We start from the raw sequence: 16,785 nt of genomic DNA on the forward strand, positions 1-16,785 counted from the left end.
AATTATATAGAGGGCGGTCCTACCCTAAATCAGGGACTGGAGGTGGAGGAGGCTTTCTTGAGAAAGTGATATTTAAGCAAGATTTAAGGATGAGTAGAAATGAACTAAGCAAATGGAGAGGCTATGGGTGGTGGGGGGTTGGGGCAGGGGTAGAGAAAGTGCTTCTGCCAGAGGGAACTGCAAGTGCAAAGGCACTGTGGCAGGAGGGAGCCAGGGGAAGACCAGTGTGTCTGGAGTCCAAGGAGAATGGAAAAAAAGGGGAAGAGAGGCTGTAAAGTTAGACAGAAAGCCCTGGTCAGCAAAGTAAAACTGGAAAGTGGACTCATTCACTCAATAAATAATTATTGGATGCCCACTATTAGCCAGAGGCTGTGCTATAGCAGTGAACATGACAAAGTCCCCGTCCCCACGGAGCTCCCTGGGGACAGAGAAAGAATAGCTAACTTTTATAGAGGCCCTACTATGTGCCAGGAACTGTGCTGAGCACTTTGCATGCACTATTTGCATGCACTATTTCATTTCATCCTCACCACCACCCTATGAAGCAGGGTACCCATTTTATTGAAGAGGAAACTGAGGCTTAGCAAGGTGTAGTGATTTACCCACCTTGAGGACTCTTGAGGACTTATTGCAGGCCATTTAAAAAGGCCTTTTACAAGCACCCTCACTCAATGTTGGTGTATGGAGGATAAATTGGTACAGCCCCTTTAGAGGGCATCTATCAAAATTATAAAACACACATGCTATTCAATCAGCAAGTCTATCACTAGAAATTTATTCTACCGATATCCAAAATGGCATGTCCACAAAGTCATTCACTGAAGTATTGTTGTAAAAGGCTGGAGAAAACCTAGCTGCCCGTGGTTTAGGGGAATGATGAAGTGGATTGTGGTGTATGCATGCAATGGAATGTTGCCATACCATGAAAGAATAAGGGTCCCTCTATGCACCGATAGGAAGCAGTCTCCAAAAATGCTGTTATGTGGGGAAAACAGAGTATAGGACTGTATATAATTACGCTATCATTTGTTTTAAAATGGTGGTGGTAGGTATACAAATAGGAAGATGAGAGAGAGAAGAGACAGGCAGAGAGGGAGAGAGAGAGAGAGACAGACTCAAGAAATTAATAGCATTGATTGCCACTGGGAAGGGGAGCTGGTGGCTGGAGGATAGGGTAGGAGAGACACTTTTCAATGTGACCCTTTTGTACCTTTGAGTTTTTAACCATGTGAATATATTGACCATTCACTAGATAAATAAATACAATTATGTTTATTGAAAGGACTTTCTGACTCTATGGGGAAGAAAGAGGCATTGGGATGAAGAAGACATCCCAGGATTGTTGAGTTGAAGATGTCTTAGTGATTCCTGTTTTTCTGAATGAGGAAACTGAGGCCTACAGAGGCGAGGTGAATTGCTCAAGGTCACCTGCGCAGGTAATGGCAGAACCAGGACTGGCTATTACCTGAATTGTAGTGCGGTGCCCTTTTCTGTCACACTGAGCATCTGCTATATGCTGGGCCCCACTAAGTGCTGAGGATACAGCGGTGAACAAGATAGGCATGACTGCTGCCTTCATGGAACTTACATTTTAGGCAAGAAACAAATAAATATGTATAATAATATCAGGTAGTGATCAATGCTATGAATGAAAAATCAGGCAAGTGAAAGGATAGAGAACGTAGGGGAATGGGAGAAATGATTGAGAAAAATCCCTCTGAAGAGGCAACATTTTAGAAAGGAGAAAGAAGGAGCCTTGTGAATACCTGGGAGCAAAGCAGGAACAAAAGCCCCATGGAAGGAAGAAGGTTGGCTTGTTAAAGGAGACAGTGTGGCTGGAACAGAGTGAGCAAGGGAAAGACAGTGGGAGATGAGGTCAGAGAAAGGGCCAGGAGACAGAATGTACACAGGGCTGAGGACTTTGGCTCAAAGTGAGGCAGGAAGCAGTCAGAGGTTCTAAGCAGATATGGGACCTGATGAGATTTCCCTTTTTAAAAGGCCCCTCTGGTTGAAGGTGGAGATTGAACATGAGGAGAGGAAAGAGGGGCTGCAGGGAACCCAGAGAGGAGGCAGGGGCAGTCCAGTTGTCCTGGAGAGAGGTGACAAGCCTGGGGCAGTGTGGTGGGGAGCAGAGATTGATGTCCCCATCTGTCCAATATGGGAGTTGAACAAGATGTTCCTTTAGGGCCTTTGCAGCTTTGGGATTTGGGAATTTGGTGAACGACCTCAGAACATATCAACTAGGTGAGCCAGCCACACTGTTTTTCTTTTCTCACAATCTCCAGGTTTCTCCCCGTGGGTTCTGGGTCTGAACAGCCCCAGTGATCTGAGGCTTAGATCAGGGACTCCTGCCCACCCCTCCCTGCCAGCCTGCTCCTGTCCCCACCTCCCAGGGACAGATGGGTGGGTGGCAGGAGCAGCTGGGCCTTGATGCCTGCAGGGCCCTGGGGGAGAGAATTATCTGAGAGTTCATAACCCTGCTCTGCCTTCCAGATCTTGAGTTAAAAGCCCCACATATCACAGCTCCAAGGGGCATGGGTTGGAGGGTGGCAAAAGAGGAGTAGGGCAAGACACTTTTCAGTCCTGTAGCTGCCCACAGGGGTTCAGTAACCTGGGGTGCTGAGGACTCCAGGAAGTTATTAGGGCTGAGGCTGAAAGCTGGTTACCCTCAGGCCCCGTCTAACCTGCTGGCTTTTTTATTTGGCCTGAAAAGTGTTTGAGAAAAGTTGGAGCCAATGCTTAAAAATCAAGGAACTTTACAGTAAAATCCAAATTTCTGACTTCTCTTGAATAATTAAAAAATCTGACCAGACTGACCACCCATTCCCAATTACAACACCCAGCAGGAGCTGAGTAGCAGCTGTCCCTATTATTATTTTATTTCATTAATAAGTAAATATATGCACATGATTCCAAAAAGAAATCATAAATTGGCATATAACATGAAGTCTCCCTCCCATCCTTGCCTGCCCTTCTCCCCAGTTCCCCCTTCAGTAATCTCTATTTTCTCATGTAAATTTCCAAAGTTTCTTTATGCATATATAAACACATAAAAATATAGATTATTATTCCCCTTTTCACCTAGCTTCATTCCCTATTCTCTGCCTTGCTTTTCCCTGAGGAGGTCTTTCTGTATTAGAACATAGAGAGCTTGCTGCTACACGCCATCGCATTGTCAGAAGTCTCATGATTTATTTAGCTGGTCTCCCACTGATGGGCATTTGGGTCATTCCCACTATTTGCTTTTATAAACAATGCTGTATCAGTGGTCTCATGTATAGTTTGCACAGGTGCAAATATTTTAGTCGGAACTAAAGGAAGATTATTAGGAGCTGGTTCAAGCAGAGGGTGCAGTGGGCAAGAGCTGAACCCTCAGCAGGATCCCAAAGCGAGGCTAAGCAAGGAAACATGATGAGGTCTGTTTGTAAAAGTGATTCCTGGCAAGGCACAGTGGTTCACGCTTGTAATCCCAGCACTTTGGGAGGCCAAGGCGGGAGGATTGCTTGAGCTCAGGAGTTTGAGACCAGACCGGGCAACAAAGCGAAATTTGTCTTTACAAAAAAATGTTAAAGACTAGCTGGACATGGTGGTATGTACCTATAGTCCCAGCTACTCAGGAGGCCGAGGTGGGAGTCCAAGAGTCTGAGGCTGCAGTGAGCCATGATTGCGCCACTGCACTCCAGCCTAGGCAACAATAAAGAGTGATTCCCAACAAAGGTCAGGGATGTGGGGGACTAGGGAAAGTCTTCCAGATTGGCTCCTGCCACTTGCAAAATATGGGACTTCTTTCTGGGCCTCAGAGTCCCTGCCTGTAAAATGAAAGAGGGGCTTGGAGAGCTAAATGAAATCCCAAAGGACTTTTCCAGTTCTGACCAGCTGTGGCCACCTTCTGTCTCCACACCAGACAGACTCAGCCTCTTCTCAGCCCTTGAACTTGCCTCGCTCCATCCTATTGCAGAGTGCTTGCCCAAGTTGATCCCACCCTGGCCCCCACCACTGGAACATCACCTCTGTGCACTCCTATTGGTTTTTGTCTGAATCTCTGAACTGGCAGGCCACTCGGAACACACCAGCCCAAATCCCTTCAGGGTAGAGTCCCCTGTACAATACCCCAGACAGGTGGGTCACCCCCATACCTGATCCACACTTCAAATCCTTCTCCTTGTCACTCCCCCAAGTCACCTGAACTTTTAGCATAGAGTTCTTGAATGCCAACTCTGCTACTTCCTAACAAATGGCCTTGTGACAGTACCTCCCTGAATTTCAATTTCTACCTGAAAAATGGCTGGTTTGAGGATAACATGTGATGGTATTAGTAAAGTTCTTAGCACAGCTCCTGACACACAGAAAGGCTTAATAATTCCATAAGTCACTGCCCTTGTCTGAATAAGTTACCTTGTTTATAAAATGGAGAGAACTTATAGAACCTATTCTTTTTTTTTTTTTTTTTGCGATGGTGTCTCACTCTGTCACCCACGCTGGAATGCAGAAACATGATCATGGCTCACTACAGCCTCAACTTCCTGGGCTCCAGTGATCCTCCCATCTCAGCCTCTCTGATAGCTGGAACTACAGGTGCATGCCACCACACTCAGCTAATTTTTGTATATTTTGTAAAGATGGGGCCATATTGCCTAGGCTGTTCTCAAACTCCTGGGCTTGAACAATCCATCCGCCTCTGCTTCCTAAAGTGCTGGGCTACAGGCATGAGCCACCATGCCCAGCCTCAGAATTTATAGGGGTGATCACTCACTCACTTATTCATTCATTCATTCACTTAATGATTTTTGTAGAATACCTATTGAGTGCCCAGCATAGCACTGGGCACAAGGAGATTTGGTGGTGAAGAAAATAGATGAATTGTTCCAACCCTCATGGAGCTCCCAGGCAATTCCAGACAGGCAAACATACAAAGATAAATTGCCAGTGTGCTGATATTAAGAAGGAAAAAACAAAGATATTATGGAAGCTCATAACAGGGTTGTGTCAGGGAGACTTCTCTGTGAGATAAGGAGCAGGGCATGGCTGGATGGGAGAGCCAGGAGGGTTTCCTGCAGGAGACATCACCCTAGTCTAATAATTAGTTTTAATTATCCTCACCACAGCCCTAGAAGGAAGGCACTGGTTATCTCTCATTTTACTTTTCTCTGAAGTTAAGAGAAATTAAGTGACTTGCCCAAGGTGATGGAGCCAGGAAGAGATGAATGGGTTTTTATTTTGTTTTGTTTTTGTTTTTGTTTTTGTTTTTTGAGATGGAGTCTCGCTCTGTTGCCCAGGCTGGAGTGCAGTGGTCTGATCTCGGCTCGCTGCAACCTCCGCTTCCCGGGTTCAAGAAATTCTCCTGCCTCAGCCTCCCAAGTATCTGGGACTACAGGCATGCACCACCATGACCGGCTAATTTTTGTATTTTTAGTAGAGACGGGGTTTCACTATGTTGGCCAGGCTGGTCTCTAACTCCTGACCTCGTGATCTGCCCGCCTCAGCCTCCCAAAGTGCTGGGATTACAGGCATGAGCCACCGTGCTCGGCCGATGAATGGAATGGGTTTTAAACCCAGATTTCCTGGCTGTGGAGTCTCAGACCTAAAAACCTGTCTTCTGCTGCCTCTTTGAATAGGAAAATCCTGGGATATAGAGCATCATGGGAAGTAGAGAGGCTGCCTTCACTTGGATGGGGCCCAAAAGTGGAACTCTAACTTTGCCGTATCCTATCCAGACACCAGTGAAAAGGAAGAGATCCAGACACATACAAGAACTGACTGAGGACCCTCAGGGTGGCTGGGGCCAGAGTTTCTACCCTGCCCACTACCATCCAGGGCTCTGTGCACTTCATTAGTCTCGCCGCCTAGGGTTGTGGGAGAGAAAGAAAAAGCAGAGATATTCCTTTCTAAATTACACTGGGATTCAGACCTTCCAGCCCGACCCACAAACACTCTTGCTCACTAAACATGCCTGTCAATAGGTGACTGTCAGCCTTGAATCCATCCTGGAAAACTCCCTTAATCCCTAACTCTTTCCCCTCTGTTTTCAGCCTTGGGCAACAGCTGATACCTCAACCTCCTAAGCATGCTGAGGCCAAAACTGTCCCTGGGCATGAAAAGGATGCCAGGCTGCAGGACTGCAGTTGGCTTCTCCTTCCTGACCCAGGGCAGCTGTCTCCTTTCATCCTCTCTTCCCTGCCACTCTGAGGCAGGTTGGTTCTCCCACTTCTCTTCCTCAGCTCCTCTTTCTTCACCCCCTACCCTTTGCCCCTCCTCTCTCCCTCCCCTTGAAGGGTAGCAAAGCCTATTCTGGAGCCAGATGATGGGCATGAATTTGGCTCTAGCTACTAATTGTGTCACCCTGAACAAATTAATTTCTCTGTGACTTAGTTTCTGCATCTGTAAAATGGGAGGAAAAAGGGAGCTAGCTCACAAATTGTGAGGGTAGAATGAGTTAGTAATTGTAGTGTTTTGGACAGTGCCAGGCAAAGAGACACTAGTATATGGGTGTTTGTATAATAAATGCCTGGATACATCCAATCTGATCAAAGGCAGAGATGGGAGATGAGCTTGGGGTATCCAGGATGTGTGGGAACTCCACCCCCTCTCATAGATTACTGCTATAATCTCCTTCTGGTCTCACCAGCCCCAGGCTGCTTCCTTGTGATCGCTTCTCTACTCTGGCTGCTGGGTCTTCTTTCTAAATCCTGATGTGACCACATAACTCCCCTGCTCAAATTCTGCAGTGGTTCCCCATTGCCTGCTGGATAAAGGCCACTTTCTGGTCCCTTAGGATCTCATCCTCAGAACTCTGCAGCCCTATCTTCCCCATCTTTCTCCTCCCCTGGATGTGAGATCCAGACTTGCTTGAAGATATGCCCTCCAGTCTCAGGCCTCCAGGCCTTTGCACTTGCTCCTTCCTCCACCCGGTGTTTCCTCCCATCCCTTTCCTCTTGATGTTGGATGTTGTCCCCTTCCCTCCCCCTACTCTACTAGGGCTGTAGCCAGATGAAGGCAGTCCCCGAGAGAGGGAAAGGGGAGAGTAAGGAAGAGACAGCAACTCAGAGCTGCAGCTTTCTCAGCTTCAAAACGAAGACAATAAGAAAAGGGGACCTCTCAAGATCAAAGGAGGGGATGGAACAATATGTGAGCACTCAGGAAACTGGAAATGAGCGTTAGCATGGAGTGACTGCTAAAGGGTTACTGGGGGGCCCGCCCAAGTCCCCCAGCTCCTTTCTTCCAAGTCCCCCACCTACCCATACCCACCCCCCGTCAGACCCAGGCCACTGGAGGTGAACACAGGAGAAAAACGAAGTGGAGAGAATGGGAAGGGGGAGGCGATAAAGAAAAAAGAAGGAAGTGCAGTCCGGGGGAAGATGAGAGACAGAAAGCATGGGGTTGGAGCCCCGGGCCTCCGAGGAAGGAGGGAGAGGGTGACCTGGGGTGCGCCCCCCCTCCCCTGCTTCCGCATTCCCGGGGGCTGCCTCCCTCCGGCTGCAGCTCAGGCAGGTGGGGGCGGGGCGGGGCGGGGCGGCGCTGAGGAGAATGAATAATTGAAGTGGAGGGGAGGAGGAAGACGAGGAGAAGGAGCAAGAGGAGCCGCCCGCGCAGGGTCCTCCCCACGCCGCACCCCCCTCTGCCGCCCGGAAGTCGCTCCCCGCCTCCCTCTCCGCCAACATGGCCGCGAAGTCGGATGGAGCGGCGGCCTCGGCCGGCCCGGACCCGGAGGGGGCTGCCGGTGGAGCCCGGGGCAGTGCTGGCGGGCGCGGGGAGGCGGCGGCGGCGGCCGGGCCCCCGGGGGTCGTCGTGGCGGGCGGCCCGGGGCCGCGCTACGAGCTGCGGGACTGCTGCTGGGTGCTGTGCGCGCTGCTCGTGTTCTTCTCCGACGGTGCCACGGACCTGTGGCTGGCGGCCTCCTACTACCTGCAGAATAAACACACCTACTTCAGCCTCACCTTGCTGTTCGTGCTCCTGCCCTCGCTGGTCGTGCAGTTGCTGAGCTTCCGCTGGTTCGTCTACGACAACTCGGAGCCCGCAGGGTCCCCGGGACCCGCCGTCAGCACCAAGGACAGCGTAGCCGGCGGAGCCGCCATCAGCACCAAGGACAGCGCCGGCGCCTTCCGGACCAAAGAAGGCAGCCCCGAGCCGGGTCCCCAGCCTGCACCCTCCTCGGCCAGCGCCTACCGCCGCCGCTGCTGCCGTCTCTGCATCTGGCTGCTGCAGACCCTCGTCCACCTCCTGCAGCTCGGCCAGGTCTGGAGGTAGGAGAAGCGCAGGTGGAGGGACCTGAGCCCGAGGAGTGGGGGTGGCGAAGGGCTACCTGACGTCCCAGCCCTGATCTGACCTTTCCGGGCTACCCTCCTGTCCTGACCTCCCCACCCCCCACCCCATTGCAGCTCTAATTTCTTCTCAGTCGGCTCCTGCCTGACCTCTACCCCCAAGCCCTGACCAACCCCAGTGCCACCCGGTCTGACCTGGCCTTTGAGAGGGGAGGGGATGGATCAAGAAAGGAGAGAAAGAGATCCTCAGGGGTGTGCGTGAGTGGGGAGGACCCGGGGCTCATGAAGATAAATGTGAAGCTTAAAACAGGACCACAGGGCCCCATTCTGCCATAACCCACTCCTCTCTGCCTGAGTGCCAAGCCTGGGCTCAGGAAAGATCTCAGAAGTCATTTCCTGCTCTCAAAGATCCTCAGTTCAGAATTGCAGCTCATTCGCAACCTGCAAGGAGAGTCACAGAATTTGAGACAGCTAAATGAATATCCCGCCTAAACTTCTTGGACTTTTTGGAGAAAGATATGCTGGACCCAACTGGGGATCCTTCAGGCTCCTTCTACTTCCTATGACCCCCTCTTCCCTAGCTAAGGGTCCTCCCCTTCCAACAGGGCCAAGGGGATTTGGAGTCTTGAATCTGAGATTAGATGGCCACTGGCTGCCCTTTAATCCCAAACTGGTAAGGCAAAACTGAGGCTTTGTTCAAGCTGCCCACTTTCAGTCTTCTTCCTCTGCCAGGACTGAGGGTGCCTGCTGCACTGAGTTAACTGGAGAGAGGAGGAATTCTAAACCTAGGGCTCCTCTTGAATCTGAATTGCTATTTAGTAGCTTAGGCCCTTCTGTGCTCTAACAGAATGAACTTGCTTACTATATGATCTTAGGCAAGCCGCCTTCCTCCTTCCAAGCCTCAGTTTCCTCTTCTGTGAAATGAGGGAGAATCCCTACTCCTCTTATCTCATTGTCTTATCATTGCAGTATTCTTACCTGTTGGGATGGTCAGGTGAGAGGTCTGCATGAGGGCCCTGCAGACTGTAACATTTTAAGAGTGTGGGGAAAGCATGGAAAAAGTCACTCTAGAGATATAAAGGGTGATTACTGCTGTTGTTATATTTATTCTGCTACTTGTTAACACATTCTGCCTAACTCAGAAGATTCAGTTTGGGGCTGAGGGTTGAAAACAGGACTCCTAGGGTTTGTCCCAGCTGCTCACTTGCTGTGTCACTCTTGTTGTGTTGTCGAATCTCTCTGCCTTTGTTTCCCTATCTATTCCTGCCAAGATGATGTGTATATTCCACTTAGCTTACCCTGGGGGACAAAGGGGGCGGAGCTCTATCCACACAAGGTGGTGTTATTATTATTAGTGTGACACATAAAAATATTCATGTCTACATCCAGGAACTAATCTGCATTTATCATTCTGTGCCCGAGTGGACAGATGGTGAAAGATATTTTTAGATTCTGAAATGGTAACTTCCTATTCTTGGTAGCCAAGCTTCATCCCCCTTTTCCTTCAGCCTAAAGTGGGCCAGATGCCCCTCGACTCACTGGCTATCCCCCCATTCAGAATCCACTTACAAGAATCTAATACTTCTCTTCTTTGTTAAGCATAAACTGAGTTTCCCTCAAATAGGGCAAAAATGGCCATGGGTGTGGGGTCTCAGGGGAGTAGCTAGAATTCCTAAGGATCCCCTCAGCTCTATAGTTTCTTGGATATGGATAAAAGGACTAGCTATTTCTACTATCTCCCATTTGCAAAATGAGGAGGCTGGGATGAGATAAGTTTGTAGGGATAACAATCTAATAGCTCTTAGGTTGAATGTGGCTTGTGGAAGTGTTTTGTGTGGCTTGTATAGTATTTTAAAAACCCAGAGTCGTAGCTTCCGTTTAAAAAAATTGGATCTAGCAGTATCAATCCTGTAACAATTTAGAAAGAGTCTATGTGCTCTAATTTGTCCATCCTTCCCTTTGATCATATCTGTACTATTTCACTTAGACATGAAAGCCCTAATTTACAGTTCTATAACAATTATTTTATTAAACACTGACTTTGTGCCAAGCCTACTGGTTGCCTTTTTACCTGCTTTATTTCCTGTACCCCTTCTAATCATCCTGTCATGTGGTTAGCATTATAATTTCTACTTGACAGATGAGGGAATGGAGGTCAGAGAGGGGCACCCTTGTCCAAGGTCACACAGCTAGGAACCTGAAGAGCTGAGACTCCAGGCTCTCTGCATTTAAAGGCTGAGTTCAATTTATCCACCTTGTAATTCTGCCACTAAAGTGTCCCTCAAGCTTAAAGAAGTATGAATCTGAGATGCCAAGATTCCAGTATGATAGAAAGTCAGGGCTTCTGTTGCACTGAGATAAGAATGTGAAAAGAGGGGCAGAGAGTTGAACTATGTAGGTGAGGATGGGAACAGTGTGTATTGTGGGGAAAAGGCTGGATTGGGGGGTGGTCTGGTTAGGAGGCTGACATCTTTATCCTAGTTTGTAACTATAGTTTGCTGGGTGACCTTGGGCAAGGCTCTTTCCATCTTTGGATCTCAGTTTCCCTGTGTGTGAAATGAGATTCAATGTGATGACCTTAAGAGTTTCCCATTCCTGAAATTCTGACTCTGGGTCTATTGCCAAAGCAAAAGCCTCTGGGCCCTTGCCCCCAAAATCTTTGGATTCTAAAATGGCTAAGGGCCTGGATAAATGGAGGGAAAACCCAGAGAAGGTATAGAGAAGCTGCAGGGGCTGGCATTCCTAGAAATTAAGTAATGTTGGCCCAGCACATTTGCTTACCATGTGAGATGTTCCCACAGATGTTCTGAGTGGTGGGGCCTGGGGTAATGAAGAGGGAGATGTGTGATTGAGTCCTCCAGAATCACACCTAGGAGGCTAGGCAGTCACTCACCTCCTGATCCCATTTCCTCAATTCTGAATAAAATAATTATAATCATGAAGATATTTTTCAACTTCTTAGACTTGTGAAATGCTGAATTAAAAATGCAAATGCTTTGAGGACCCAGGCAGGTAACAAACCATAAGATACGAGGGGTTTCAGACAAGAGGACATTCGGGGGCAAGTAGTGTCCGAGGAAAAGGGAAGCTCCAGCTGATCATGCCATGAGAAATCATGGACCCAGTCTTGATTTCTCAAGAGAAATGGGAAATTGGGATTTTTTCTGTGAACTCTCCAAAATTTAACTACTAATTCAAATGTTTAAAAATAGTGTCAACCAAAGGAAACATATTTATTAGCCTGTCTTCTTTGTAACCTCTGGTTTAGCTCTTCAAATTGATAAGGTCTTTTCACACAGAAGATTTTATTACTAATTTAAACATAAAATGAAGCTCTGAAGAGAGCAGGGAGGAGAAAGCATACACAGACACTGCACACCTACCGTGTCCCCACAGGCCCTGTGTTAGTGTTTCAGGCATGTGATCTCATGTTACTCTGAAACCCTCTCCGCTGGTGACTATTGATATACCCATTTATCAGATAAGGAACTTTGTCCAAAAGTCACCCACTGAGGAAGTGAGGAAAGGTGATCAGTCCCAAACCTAGCTCTATCTTTTACACCACACACCGGCTACTTTGGGAGATGCCAGAACAATGTCTTTGTGCACAGACAGATTGAACCTCTGAGAGAACAGCAAACAGATCCTCTGGCGGGGCACGAAGCTGGCTGTCGCCTGGACACCAACCTGCATCTTCATCCCTCCCTTCCCTTTAAACTCTCTGAGCTGTTAAACTGCCCAGGGTTCTTAAGCCAATTAAAGTCCTAACCCTGTCCCCTCTGACCCTGTAGGCAGCAGAGCAGTAAGCCATGAATCCTGCTTTTCCTAATCTTGAACTCAGTGGGCCCCAGCTTCACCCAGATAAGGATGGTTTGCTAAGCCAATTAGTGGGAGATGATCTGACATGGGATTCCTGCCAGGCTCTCAGGATCTGGAAACCCCAAAATGGTGAGAAAATTAGGCAATTGGGATTTGGGGGCCCTCCCTCTAATGACTTCTCTATGCGTAGGCCCAGACACTGCACTCTATGTCACCTAAGAAGCCCTATATGACAGAGAAGTTCTGGAATGAGTTAGTGACCTACTGGAAGTGAACATCAGGCTCTGGATTTCCCCTCTGGGAAACTACATTCTTGGCATAACGGTTGAGAGCACAGACTCTAGATTCAAATGTCCTCAGTTTAAATCCAGACTTTACTACTTCTTATATGTGACCTTGACAAGGCAAATAATCTCTCATCTGTTGTAAACTAGGGACCATAACTGTACCCACCCGCCTCTTGGGTTGTTTCAAGGTTTAATGAGATAATGTGTAAGGGTTCAGCAAAGGGCTCATTCCATCGTTAAATGCACAGAAGCTGCTGGCAATGATTAGTGCATTAGCTTGGGCTTTGCTCCCTGTGGAACAAAGGTTTGTTCACAGAGCACGTGGCAGGACAGCAAGGGGGTCCTGAAGTCCCTTGAAGCCATAATGACATAGCAGTCATTCATTTAATCTGCAGTCATTCATTCAGCAGACATTTATTAAGCACCTACTGTATACCAGGCACTGTTCTAAGTGCTGGGAATAGAGTGGTGAACAAGACAAAGTCCTTGCCCTCTTGGAGCTCAACAGCCTAATGAAGGAACCAATAAAAAAAGAACTATGATATATATTATATGTGATATATAATACCTGGGCCAGATCGTGATAAGTGCTATGGGGAAAAAAATGAAACAGGGCAGGGAGCTACTGGAGTGCCAGGGAGAGGTGTGGCTCTTTGAGATAGGGTGGTCAGGGTAGACCTCTCCAAGGAGGTGGCATGTGGGTAAAGGGCTGCATGAGGTGAGGACAAGCTGTGTAGAGGTCTTGGGAAGGGTTTTGCAGGCAAAGGAAAAGGGAAGGGCAAGGAGAAGGCCTGTGTGGCAGAAATAGAGTGAGGGGAGCATGTCCGGAGACGCTGGTGGACAGATTGGCAGGGGTGAGGTCATGCAGGGCCTCAGAGGCCATGGCGAGGACTAGGGCTTTTACTCTTCATGACATGGGGAGCCCAGGAGAATTTGGCCAGAGAAGGAACATGATCTTGACTTGTGTTTTGCAATGTCCACTCTGGCTGCTGGGTGGAGAATGGACTGGAGGAGCTGGGCTCAGTGGCTCACACTTGTAATCCCAGCACTTTGGGAGGCCGAGGCAGGCGGATCACGAGGTCAAGAGATTGAGACCATCCTGGCCAACATGGTGAAACCCCGTCTCTACTAAAAATACAAAAATTAGCTGGGCATGGTGGTGTGCGCCTGTAATCCCAGCTGCTCGGGAGGCAGAGGCAGGAGAATCGCTTGAACCTGGGAGGTGGAGGTTGCAGTGAGCCGAGAGTGCACCACTGCACTCCAGCCTGGGTGACAGAGCAAGGCTCCATCTCAAGAGAAAAAGAATAAAAAAGAGAGAGAATAGACTGGAGGGAGTCAGAGTAAGCCTGGAGATGCATGAGGAGGTTGCTACAAACATGCAGGAGAGAGACAATGGAGACTGGATCAAGCTGTAGCAACAGGGGTGGGGGTCTGCTTCAGGCTGAGCTAATGCGACCTCTTTCCTTCTTTGGTCCTCAGTCTCTCCACTGAGGCCAGAGTTAATGGTTCAGAATCCACTCTCTGGAATCAGCCATATCCTGCAACTGCCACTTTCTGTGATTTGGGACAAGTGGCATGACTTGTCTGTGCCTTGATTTTCTCATCTGCTAAATGGACACTCTAATAATAGCACCTATTGCATGGGGCTTGAGGTAGTAGAAAATTAAATAATGTTTAGTGTTCAGCACAGCGCCTGGAACATAGGAAGTGCTCAACAATGATCGTTAGCCATTGTTATTTGTAAAACAGGTCAGGGGTTGGATTCCATCATTTTCAAACTGTGTTTTACAGCCCTGTCTCCATCATTTTAACCCAAGTATCTCTGAATGTCTCTTTTATGACATGTTGGTTACATGTCTAAGATTTTGTTTTGAATAATCTGTCCTACAGCTGACACTTGTTTACAGCCCCCTGAACTCAGTGACCATCCATGAGGTTCCTCCCTGCTCTGCCTTTGTAGGGTTGTTCCAGTTTGGGCCTCACCACTCACCTCCTGGGAGACCCCTCTCCAGGAGGCTCTCCACCCCCACCCTGCCTCCTCCCCTTGCCCATCCAGCTGCCATGGACCATTAGAGCTGCTCCTAACAGACACAGCGGCGGCGGTTGGGCCCAGCGTCCCCTGTTTGATCTATAAAGACCACACAGGAGAAGCTCTGGGGAGTGGGAGGGCGGAGGGCTGCCAGGAAATGGCTTTGAACCCAGCAGCTGGGGTGCAGGTCCCTGGGGAGAGGAGGGAGGATGGTTGGGTTCTTCTCTGGCCTCTCTGTTCACCACCCTGCCTTTGTTAGGGCATCCAAATTCCTCCCCTGGGAAATCCTATCAGCCTCCGGTTATCAGCCCCAACCCCCAATCCCGCCTCCACCTGCAGGCAGAGCGATGGCTCCCCTCTGTCCCTGGAGCAAGTCCCTGTGCTTTAGCCTGGCTTTGAGGCCCTTTGCCCCCTGATCTTTTGTCTTTCCTCCCTGCTCTACCCACATGACAACCTGCTCCGCACCCCCTTGCTCTCCACTGCCTGCATCCTTCCTCCAACAACACCCAACACCAGTTTCCAGTCTCCTCCCAGTGAAATTCTGCACGTCCTTCCAGGCTGAGCTCAAATGCCATCTCTTCTAAGAAGCTTTCTCTGAACAAATCCCACACATGCTACCCTCTGCCCCCCAGAAACCACCTCCCACTTGCTCAACCAGGCAAAAGTCATTGTTCTAAAGTGGAAAATGTTTGGCTGTTTTGTCTGTTGATCAAAAAGCTATACATTCTTGTTGAAACCTCAGGCAATATAGAAAAGGCATAAAGAGATTCCCGTCTGCTCATTATCTCTTGGGGCAGGAGGGGTGAGGTCAGGGGAGATTTCCACTTACTAAGTAGATATTTCCTGCATTGCTTGAAGATTTTGCCTCTGGTTTTTAATTAGCTAAAAAAATGCATGTATAGATTTGTCTATTTTTTAAAAATCAGTATAAAAAATGAAATTTATTATACTTACTGTTTATTAAGACTTAGATTCGATCCTTTCTCTTGACAATCCTGCCAGGTAGAGACTGCGAGGATGAAGAAGAAGAACTGTAGACCCAAAACCCTGGCTCTGCCACATATGAGCTGTGTGGCTTTGAGCAAGTCACTTAACCTTTCTGGACCTCAGCTTTCTCATCTGTGAAATGGGCGTCGTAACAATCCCTACCCAGGTCTCCATTGTGAAGGCTGATTCAATTAATATATATGTGCTCTGCACAGTACTCAGCATATAGTGGTGCTCAGTTAGTGTTTGCTAGCATTATTGGCCCCATTTTATAGATGTGGAAATTGAGGCACAGAGAAGAGTGGCCTTCCAATTCATAAGGTTGCAAAGCTAGGGTTTGAAGCCATGAGGTCAGGCTCCCAAACCCACATGTGGAACCACCAAGCTATACTGTCTTCTGCTAGTTAAGTGTATTCTTACAAACAATCAATCATGTATCGTTTAGAAAAGCAGAAGAAAAAATATCAGAAAAGTATTTTTATTTTTATTTTTATTTTTTTGAGACAGAGTCTCGCTCTGTCTCCCAGGCTGGAGTGCAATGGCTCGATCTCGGCTCACTGCAACCTCTGCCTCCCGGGTTCAAGCGATTCTCCTGCCTCAGCCTCCCGAGTAGCTGGGATTACAGGTGCCCGCCCCCACACCCAGCTAATTTTTGTATTTTTAGTAGAAACGGGGTTTCACCATATTGACCAGACTGGTCTCGAACTCCTGATCTCAGGTGATCCATCTGCCTCGGCCTCCCAAAGTGCTGGGATTACAGGCGTGAGCCACCACACCTGGCCAGAAAAGTATTTTTAAATTGGTATTTTAATGTAAAGTCCCCACTGTTAACATTCTGGGTTCTTCCCCTCAGACTTCCTCCCCAGGCATAATTACTCATTCCTCTTTACCCCACAGCGCTGATCACATTCTGTTGTGATCATCTACCCACCTGCCTGGCTTTCCCACTGGATCACAAACCCCTGGGCAGTTGAGGCTTTGTCCCTTTTTCTCTCTGTCTCCCACGGTGACTAGCCCAGAGTGGATCCTCTGTTACTGTTGGTGGTCTTGTACCCAGCCAGCTCTGGTGAGGTCTATGCAACATGAAGCAGGCTTTGGTTCTGTGGATGAAGTGCAGGGTGCTGAATGTGCGGGCTTTCTGCAGTTGTGGACACAGCACTGAGGTCTGTTAGGCCTACATCCACAGCCTTTAAAACTGTCCACGGCCTAAGGCTAAGGAAAGAGGAGGTAATAGGAACAACCCTGGGTTGGGTTCGCAGAATGATACAGATGTGGCTGACTTAGGAGATGGAGGAAGTCAAGTTCCTTGTATGCAGTAGGTACTCAATAAATGTTGGTGTGAACTGGATTGAACCTTTGAGATCAGAATCTTGGACAAGTCACTTCGCCACCTAGGGTTCAGTTA

General features: G+C 48.4%; 1 protein-coding gene across 1 annotated transcript in view; it reads left to right on the plus strand.

Annotated features, from left to right (window-relative positions):
* The first annotated feature begins 7,656 nt into the window (after window positions 1-7,656).
* The window catches only part of XKR7 (XK related 7), a 34,382-nt gene continuing 25,253 nt past the window's right edge, over window positions 7,657-16,785 (plus strand). The window contains exon 1 of the mRNA XM_054467144.1: window positions 7,657-8,240. Coding sequence (XP_054323119.1) covers window positions 7,657-8,240 — 584 coding nt within the window. The remainder of the gene's footprint in view (window positions 8,241-16,785) is intronic.

This window comes from Pongo pygmaeus, chromosome 21 (genome assembly GCF_028885625.2).
Source record: "Pongo pygmaeus isolate AG05252 chromosome 21, NHGRI_mPonPyg2-v2.0_pri, whole genome shotgun sequence".
NCBI lineage: Eukaryota > Metazoa > Chordata > Mammalia > Primates > Hominidae > Pongo > Pongo pygmaeus.